This window comes from Arvicanthis niloticus, chromosome 27 (assembly GCF_011762505.2).
Source record: "Arvicanthis niloticus isolate mArvNil1 chromosome 27, mArvNil1.pat.X, whole genome shotgun sequence".
Lineage (NCBI taxonomy): Eukaryota > Metazoa > Chordata > Mammalia > Rodentia > Muridae > Arvicanthis > Arvicanthis niloticus.
In genome coordinates this window covers 22,635,603-22,645,829 of record NC_133435.1, presented here as the reverse complement: position 1 = coordinate 22,645,829, position 10,227 = coordinate 22,635,603, and the positions used below count along the sequence as shown (strand labels likewise).

The 10,227-nt window shown below is 42.4% G+C and overlaps 1 protein-coding gene across 2 annotated transcripts in view; it reads left to right on the top strand.

Annotated features, from left to right (window-relative positions):
- The first annotated feature begins 431 nt into the window (after window positions 1-431).
- The window catches only part of Cops4 (COP9 signalosome subunit 4), a 32,469-nt gene continuing 22,673 nt past the window's right edge, over window positions 432-10,227 (top strand). The window contains exon 1 of one of the 2 annotated variants that reach the window (XM_076926364.1): window positions 432-692. In XM_076926364.1, coding sequence (XP_076782479.1) covers window positions 619-692 — 74 coding nt within the window. In that variant the 5' untranslated portion in view covers window positions 432-618. The remainder of the gene's footprint in view (window positions 693-10,227) is intronic. The other variant, XM_076926365.1, reaches the window with a different exon arrangement.

Genomic DNA, 10,227 nt, shown 5'->3' with positions numbered 1-10,227 from the left:
CACCTTAGGGGAGGTTTATTACACAAAAAAAGAGCTTGCTTTCATTAATTGCTTGCTTTAATTTGGCCTTGATGCTTTGGGTCGGTTGCATTTTTCCTCATATCTTTGGTATTGACATTCCGTGTGTGTGTGTGTGTTGGTTGGTTGGTTTTTGTTTTGTTTCTCTTCACTGTTGGACTATATAACTGGAAATAAATCTTTACACAGGTAGTTTAACAGATGCCGTAAAGAACGAAGCAGAGAAAAAAAAAAATAATAACGAAGCGGAGAACGATAATAAGACCCGGAACTTAGCGAAAACCAGATCGTTTGACGTGCCGGGCCCTTACTGAAGTTGCACAAAGTACACGCCTTCAAGTTCTTCAGCCAATCCCAGGTCGGAGCATGAGAGGCCACGTCTCTCGGGAGACCTGGGCGGTCCTCAAACCAGAGGAGAGGAGTCTTGTGTCACTCAATCCGGAGGGCGGAGCTAATTCTGGCTCTCATATTCGGCGCTCTGGCCCACAAAGACACTACTCTATGGCATCTCGCGTCCCCTCTGCCGGCCTTCTGGAGGACCATACTCGTTTTCTTCTTGGCAGCGAGAGGTCCCGCAGCCGTGGCTGAGCTGGAAGAAAGATGGCGGCTGCCGTGCGACAGGATTTGGCCCAGCTCATGAATTCAAGCGGCTCTCATAAAGATCTGGCGGGCAAGTGAGTATTTCCTAGGAGTTCAGAGGTAGGAAGGAAGCCGCAAATTTACCTTCCTAGAGGCGACGGGCGCTTTCGGGTGTGAGGCTCGAGCTAGGCCTGACTCAGGGGGGCGGGCCTGAAGTCGGCTGTGGCCGTAAATGCTGGGAGCTGCAGAAAGCTGTAGGGACCGTGTGCTGGGGTCCTAACCGTCCTACGACCCGGGGTGACTGCCTGCTTCTTAAGTCCTTGATAACGCCCTCTGCGGGTTCCTTTGGCTTCTGGAAGCGTGGTAAGAAAGATGACGGCTCCCCCGGCGGTGGGCGCCTTCCTTAGTGTGTCTTCCGCGAGCCCAACACACCGAGTTTGACTTCTGTCTGCTGCCGCCTCCGCCTTCGCCTTGTTGGAGGTAAATTTATATTCTGGACTTTGATGCAGAGGTTTTGTTTTGTTTTTTTGAAGAGATGGCTTTCCAGGATTGATAGGGGCTGAGACGGTATGGACGCTGTCATGTGGTCCAGAACTTTTCAGTTCTTAAAGTGTGTGGGTCCTTATGTTCTGGATACTCTCAGTCTGTCACCAGCTCTGTAGAAGAGAACATAGGCTGAATGTCCTCAGGCTCAGGATGTTTAGAACAGTGACATTTTCAGGGGCTGCTTAGGAATTTTGTCGAAACCTTAGGGTGCTTAGATCCACTCCAGGTTAAAAACTGAGACATGTGTCAGTCCCCTCAAGCAGTTGTTGAACAGCTCTGGTCTTCTTGGTGTAGATTTTACAGTTTTGCTTTCTTATGAAAGTATGCCTTCAGTTGACCCTAACATTTATACCTCACAGCTGAGAGCATGTTGATCTAATTAATAAAACGCTCTTGCTCGAACCTGAACACTGACATGGTGCATGTGTTGTGTGGCTTCTGTGCTGACTTTCCTGTGTAGAAAATATAGTCTACTTTATTAGTGGGAAATTGAGTTGTATACCCTGGGCTTAACTATATTATTCTTCATTTTTCTGCTTTAAAAAAATGATAGGGTAATCGTGAGACTTAGTCTTATCTGATTTCAAAATAAATATGTGTCTATGTGCTAATTACACTCCAATAACTGAGCACAGTCCCTGGTGTATGGAAAATGTCATAAAGTTGTTATTATTATTATTAATTTTGTTTGTTTGTTTTTCGAGACAGGGTTTCTCTGTGTAGCCCTGGCTGTCCTGGAACTCACTCTGTAGACCAGGCTGGCCTCGAACTCAGAAATCCGCCTGCCTCTGCCTCCCAAGTGCTGGGATTAAAGGCGTGCGCCACCACTGCCCGGCCATAAAGTTATTATTGAGCAGTCAGTAAGTACATATGACTTATTCCAGGAGCTGGAAATAGTTGACTCATGTCTTCATTGTTTGGTCTTTTTTTCCATGTATTAAAATTTTGATAGATTTGGATAGAAGTAAAACTAGCTTATGTATTCCCTTATATTTCCTTTGTTTTTTTCTCTCTTTATTACAGAAAATGTACCTTCATTGGTTATCAGCTAAGATATAGCTGTTAGAACTTGAAAGACTTCTGGAAAGTTATTATTTACCTCTTTAGCTCTGAATTAGAGATGAGCAGTAGCATGACACCCAATGGGTGTTTCTTTTGTCTATTGACACAATTTAGTATAAAAAGAGCCCCCCCCCCCCGCCCCTTTCTGTGTGTTGTCTGGCCTGTTTCTTGATCTTGCCTTGTTCAGTTATGCAGATTAATTTGGCTAGTGGTTTCGTTAGGGCTGGCCACATGTAGATAGATAGCTGGCAGTTGGCTGGGTCTTTTATTCTCACTCCATAGTTTAGCCTTGGCTTTCTTCTGGGACTTCCTTCATCAGAGTGTTCTAACAGGGTGAGAATGGAAGCTGTACGGCATAAGGCTAGTCTGACAAGTCTCACATCAATTCTGCAATACCGATGAAAGCAAGTAATAAGACCAGTCCAGATTCTAGGGGAAAGGAAATGGAATGTACCACTAACTCTTTAGAAGCAAAGTGGGATTGTGCAGGAATATAAATGGGGGGTGAAGTGGGTATGTTAAGAGTAAATGAAATAATTTGCTTGATAAATGATAGCTCATGCAGTGTTAGTTGGCACCTCCTCAATCCAGACTGTATTGCTTCTCTTGTTAAAAGCTCAATTAGATTTGCTTTCTGACATCATCTAAAGTTAGTATAAAGTTAGTATAAGACCCACACACTTCATGAACTGAAAAGTTCTGGACCACATGACAGCGTCCATACCTTCTCAGCCCCTATCAATCCTGGAAAGCCATCTCCTCAAAAAACAAAACAAAACCTCTGCATATAGTATATATAGTATATATATATATATATACTATACTATATATATAATACTATATATATAGCATTATATAAAAATATATAGTATATAGTATATATATAGTGTTATATAAAAAGCATTTTGTTGTGGTGGGTTGCACATATAGGCTGCTTTTTATATATGATATATATTATATATGGGTTGGATTTTTTTGTTTGTTTTGTTTTTTAATCTCTTACGAAGTTTAGAAGAGTGGCCTGGAGCAGTAGCTTAGCTATTAAGAGCACCTGCTGCTCTTCCGGAGGACCTGGGTTCAGTTTCCAGCATTCACATGGTGGCTCTCAACCATTTATAATTCCAGTTCCATGGGATCCAGTGGCCCTTTCTGACTTCTGAGGGCACTGGATAAACACGTGGTGCACAGACATATATGGAGACAAAACACACACAAAAAAGTAAATAAATCTTTTTTCAAGAAAAGTATTAGAAACCAGGTGAAGGCCTTTGATTCTAGTACTTTCGAGTTGGAAGCAGGTCAGTCTCTGAGTTCCAGGGCAGCCAGGGCTTTATAAAGAGACCCTATCTCAAAAAAAAAAAAAAAAAAAAAAAACCAAACCAACCAGAACAAAAAAGCCCCTCAAATTTTTTGAAGAGGAAGAGAAAGACTGGAGAGGGAGCATGTGAAGGTCATTGTGACAGCCTGTCTTGACTCAATTGGCTGAACTACTTGGTTCTTGAACATTTGATTCAGATGTGACTTCCTGGCAACCTGCTCCACATGCACACACACTCACAGCACCCCACACTGCAGCTCCACATGCACACACACTCACACTCACAGCACCCCACACTGCAGCTCCACATGCACACACACTCACACTCACATCACCCCACACTGCAGCTCCACATGCACACACACTCAAACTCACATCACCCCACACTGCAGCTCCACATGCACACACACTCACACTCACAGCACCCCACACTGCAGCTCCACATGCACACACACTCTCAGCACCCCACACTGCAGCTCCACATGCACACACACTCACAGCACCCCCACACTGCAGCTGGTTAGTTAGCTTCCTGGCCCAGCTGGAGCTTACTTTTACTTGTACATAGATTAGATGGTTTTGTCTGTTCATTTCTCCACTTCCCTGACCAATTTTTAAAAAATGTTATTTCTTTGAGGGCAGATATGAGGGCTTGAGATATAGGTCTTTGTTGAATCAATCTTATGGAAATACGACCTTTAAAAAACTCTTTCAGTTCTAAGGTATGGAAGGTATCCAGAGGAGGCTGCAGGGGGTGGGGGTGGGGTCCTCGCAGTTTAAACATTTATTTTTTGTTTATTTGTTGTTTTGAGACAGGGTTTCATGTAGTCCAGGCTAGCATCCAACACTATAGCCCAGGATGGCCTAAAATTCCTTCCAAATTCTTCTGCTTCAGGCTCCTCAAAACTGAGTTTGCAAATGTGCCCAGCCAGGACCTGCTAACATTTTATGATACGTTGTTAGTAATAGAAGACCTCTTAGTAATAGAAGACCTTTGCTTACCAAGAAGACTACTTTTTCAGAAGGAAAAACAAAAAAAAGAGGTAGACTTTGGATTAGAATTTTGTATTAATGGAGGAATAGAAGTGTCAGTGAGCATACACACATGTCTGCAGTGGCAGAGAAACTGGGTAACCTCAAAAGCCCCTTTTGACTCAGATTCTTTGGTTCTCTGCTAATCCTTCATGGCAGTTTTAGTGATTTCCATGTCCAAAATAAATACCGCTTGTGTCCCAAACACTATGTGGCAAGTAGACAATGTTATCGACCCCATGTGTGGAGGGGGAAAAACAGAGAAAATTACTTTTTAGTTTTTTCAAAGCAAACAGCTTTATTTAGGAAAAGTGAAAAAGAACTTCTGAGACTAGGAGAAACTGCAAGGAGAGGAATACACACAGACATACACACACACACAGAGACAGAGACAGAAAGAGGGGGAGAAAGGGAGAGAGAGACCTGTAGGTAGTCACATAGCAGTCAACATAGCAGTCAAAGTCAAGCCAGGCTACAGCCCATGTCTGTGAGCTCCTAACTAAATAGCCACAATTTTGGCCTATTATTTTGACCAAACTAGGCTATGTTTTTTTATTTGTTTTTTGTTTTCAGTGTCTCGTTCATACCCTAGACTGTCCTGAAACTCCTTATATACAGTCATAGTCAGCTCAAACTCATGACAAACTTCTTGCCTCCGTTTCCTAACAGAATGAACTTCTTGTTTTCGACTAAAACTTGTAGATTATCTTCCCCCAGTATTGCCCATTGCCACTAAATTGGAATATAATGCTTAAAGAACAAGAGATGATTAGAGATGATTTCTCCTAAAACTTGTGTTAGCACATACTTGTTTTAATTTTGGCCACTGCATTATGATACATCTATGTAAATAGCAGTTAGCTTTTATTGTGAAATAAGTCACTGAAAAAAGTTACCTAGTGACTTAAAACATAATAACTAACGCATTTAGTTTACAGTTCTGGAGGTTGACAGTCTGTCTCAGGCTGAGGTAAATAATTATCTGCCCCAAATGGTCTTGCTTCCACATGGTCTCCCACACGCATCTACAGTGAGCTACACACCAGGTTCATGGACAGCTCTGCTTCTGTGAGCTGCTTGGCTAATATGACAGTAGGGTCATAGAGATAATGACACATTCAAGGCCTCCTTAAGGTTCATCCTCAGAAGTGGCATTTCATCTCTGCTACATTGATTGGTCAACAAGTTGAGAATGAAGGAAACAAATTTTTTTATGTGAAGAGTTACAAAGTCAAACTGCAGAGTGACATAGATGCAGGGAGTGAAAGAGATGTGGTCACTTGTTGAAAATATTTGGAGTTACTTTGCTGAGCTTCCTTGGGAAGCCCAATAGATAAGATTCTCTGAACAGTTCTGGGAAGTGTCTGTTGTATTGTCTGCTTACCTGCCTACCTCTATGTTTGGGCAGTGTCATTCTGTAGTTCAGACTGGCTTACTGTAATCTTCCTGCCTCAGCCTTCTAAGTATTATGATTACTGGCATGAGCCACTATTCCTGGTCTAACTAATGCCTCCTCCTCTTTATGTATGTCCTGGCTCTAGACTCCAGTGAAACTCTGTTCAGAACAACATACTGGAACTTCTTTACCTTCTTCTCTCTCAGGTGTTTTCCATTTCTGTGCTTTATTCTAGATGGTTCTTCAGACCTGCTCACTAGGTTAGCTGTCCTTCAGCTGTCTCATCTGCTGTTGAGTATTTAAGTTGGTTATAATATTTTTTCAGTTCTGTAATTTCTGGTAGTGATGTTCCAAATGACACTTCACAGTTCTTAGTTTCTTGTTCAAGGCTCGCCTTATGTCCCCAGACATAGTTGAATTTCAGTTTTTCTGGCTTTGCATCAGTTCCTAGTTCCTAGTTCTTGCAATTGATTGTTGCTTTTGTTGGTGCCTTACTAGTCTTTGTTTATTAGCACATTATTTTTAAAGCACTTTTTAAGAGACAATTTGAAACCCAAGATGCTGTATTTCAGAGAGAATTTTCATTTCCTCTGTCAGCACCTGTTAACAGTCTTAAGACAAAAGGCTTCAGGTTTTCTTTTCTAGATAATCCTTGGTATTGAATTTGTGACTTCTTTCAAAGGTGCTTGTGTTTCCTGGTTTGGCACACAAATAACTTGAATCACATTCCTCCAGCTTTCTTCGTCTCCCAGAAACCTTGACTTGTCTTCCAGTGTTTCCAGCAGGTTTATGAGAACTCCAGAGGGAGCCTCCCTCTCGTCTGTTCTGGAAGTGTCTTCATCACTCCACTTGTCCTCCACTGCCTTTGGGGGCTAGAAATTGCCTCCATTGAGAGGTTGTGGTTCACTTAAGTTTTTATTCTTCCCTGCCTCCCCTGTTTTTTTATTTACTTATTTATTATAACTGTGTGTACATGTGCATGTCTTCAGATACATATGAGGTCAGAGGACAAATTTCAGAAGTTCTCTCCTTCTGTCATGGTTGTAGGGATAGAACTCAGGACATTAGCTTGCATGGCAGGTGTTTTCCCAGGGAGCTGTCTCACTGGTGCTCTTACAGTCTTCCCACTCCCTTTTCTGTGGTGTTCCATGAGCATTAGAGACAGAGGTAGAGAAATCCTATTTATTGATGAGTTTTCAACAATCTTGTGTTCTAATCACTGTAACTAGTTGTTAATCTTTTTTGTTTGTTTTTCTTTTTCCAAACAGTGTTTCTTGGTATAGCCATGGTTGTCCTGGAGCTCACTCTATAAACCAGCCTGGCCTTGAACTCGAGATCCACTGCCTTTACCTGCCAAGTGCTGGGATCAAAGGTGTGCACCACCACCACCACCACCTGGGTGCCCAGTTGTTAGTCTTTAAAATTACCATTGCCTACTGTAAAAAGAAGTTTCTCGTACCAGAGCTGGTGGTAGCACTATATATAAACATAAACATAAACATAATTATTTTGAAGGCCATTTAATGTCTGTCTATTTAGCAAAATGCCTAGAGCAGCTTCCCTGTAAGGCTTCCCCAGCCATGGGATTTTTGACTCAGTTTCCAGTATCAGCCATGAATCCCCTCCCATGGAGCAGAAGTCAAACCCAGTGAGAAAGTGGTTGATTATCTTTTGTCGACTTGGCATTAGCACACCAGTGGACATACTTGCCTGGCCAGTCCCTAGTGTTGAATGCAAAATACGCAGCTGAGTAAGACTGTTGTTGAAGGTTCTTCCTTCCCAGTACCTTCTGGCAGCATGAGGGTTAACCAGCAGGGAGGAGCTTCCAGCCCAACTTGATTTTTCTATTTTACAAGCAGAGCATGTGTAGTCTTCAGAAGTAGCACCTTACCACCTAATTGTAGTGGGCCAACCACAGCAAAGGTTATTGCTTGTGTTCTTTGGCAGGGGGCCTGGGGTGGGATGACTGCATCTATGTATACATGTGTATGTGCCTGTGCCCTCAGAGGCCAGAACAGGCATCAGGTCTGCTGGCACTAGAGTTATATACAGATGGCTGTGAGCTGCCATGTGGGTGCTGGGAACTGAACCTGGGTCCTCTGGAAGAGCAGCAAGTGCTCTTAACCACTGATGCCTTCTTCTGGCCTCTGTGGGCTACATGCATATCATACACCAGACATCTATATAGGCAGAACACCCATACACAAAGTAAAAGTAAATAAGTTTCAAAAAAAATTTTAATTTATATTTTTTGAGTCTGGGTTTCTCTTTGTAGTCCTAGCTGACTTGGAACTCGTGTAGATCTGCCTGCCTCTGCCTCCTGAGTGCTGGAATTACAGGCATGTGCCACTACCCACAGCATCAAACGAATCTTAACTTTAGGTTAGGCAGTAATTTGTCCAGTATTTATGTTAGTTTGTATATTATTAGCTTGAATATTAGTTTGTATAAAATACTCTAGGAGTATATAAATATAAGACTTAGCTATAACCTTGATTTGATAGAATGTAATCAAATTTGAAAAACCAATCAAAATGATAAATAACACAGCATTAAGTATAACCTATCTGAAATGTGCCCAGATCAGTTAAGTAGGTAACTATGCGCATAAGAGAACTGTTTCTTTCTGTACTGTGAGTGTGTGTGTACATACTGTAAGTGAGGAGGCTAGGATGGGGACTTCATAGGAATGAGTTTCTAACACAGTGCTATCCCTTAAAGACTCAAGCTTAGTAATAGGAAAAGTTAACACCTTGGTCTGGAGAGGCTTATTGTTGCCTTCGTAACTGTTTGTGTTCTTTGGAATTTGCTGTTCCTTGCCCACACACCTGCTTTTATTGTGGTTTTACAGAGCTCTCTGTAACCAAGACTGAGGATTTTAGATGAGCTTGGAAAAAACTGGATGGTAGCTTTCAAGATGGGACTTACAAAGCATGTCACTGATCTGAATGAGTTCAGGTCCTGTTTGTGCAGGTTTTACTTCTTGGCTTCATTCTGGGCCACTTTCTGAATAACTGAAATGCTGTTAGGTTTGCAAATGCATTTAACTAGCCAGGTGTGATAGCTCATGCCTGTAGTTCAGACCCTGGAGAAACAGTTCCTGGTCAACTTGGACTACAAAGGGAAAGCCTATCTCAGAAAACAATAAATTAAAGAGTGGTGTTGTCCAGATGGATTGTGGGTAAAGATGCTTACTAGGCGCCTGGAGACCTGGGTTTGATCCCTAGAACCCATGTATAGGTAAAGGAGAAAACCAGCTCAGCAGAGTAATCGAGCCTATGACTTCTGTGTGCACACCGTGACATTTTTGCCCCCACCCCCAATAATGATTTTTATAAGTTGTTCTGTGTATATAGGCATTTTGCTTGCATATATGTCTGCATTGTACATTTGCCTAGTGTCCACAGGCCCAGGAAACGATGTGAGAGACCTGGGACCAGAGTGCATCTGTAGATGTTTGTGAGCACTATGTAGGTTTTGAGAATTAAACCTTGGTGCTGTATAAGAGTAGCCAGTGTTCTTAACTGCTGAGCCATGTCTTCAAGCTCAGTGATAAATGTCTTTAAAAAACAGAAGAGAGCTGGGCAGTGGTGGTGGCACACGCATTTAATCCCAGCACTTGGGAGGCAGAGGCAGGCGGATTTCTGAGTTCGAGGCCAGCCTGGTCTACTGAGTGAGTTCCAGGACAGCCAGGGCTACACAGAGAAACCCTGTTTTGGGGGGAAAACAAAACAAAACCAGAAGAGAGAGAGAGCTGGAGAGATGGGTCAGTGGTTAGAGTTCCGATTAGTTACTTCTCGAGGACTGGTGCCGGGGATTCCAGCACCTACATTGGGTGGCTCACAACCACCTGTAACTCCAGCTCCAGGGAATCTAATTTCTTGGCCTCCATGGGTACGCAGATTCATGTGGCAGATGTTCACCCAAATACACCCATAAATAAAAATAATAAATCTTAAAAATTAACAAAAGAATAAAAGATAAAAAGTAATAAAATTTAGCCCCCTTATACTGAAATAAAATGTTACCAGTGTTAAGTCAGTGCTAGTTTTGTGCCATGTACTGTTTCAGACATCATATATTTCAGTGAACAAAGCAGAAAAATATGTCCTTGTCCTCTTTGAATTTGTGTTTTAGGAAGGAACTTAGTGTTGCCTGGTGACTACCATTTCTCTTACTCTGTTTATAGCGCCCGTTTGCTGTGGTGATGGATATGTGGTGGTGGAGAGTAGACCAGTTGCTAGAACTGAGTGCAGACAGCAGGAAGAACGTTCTG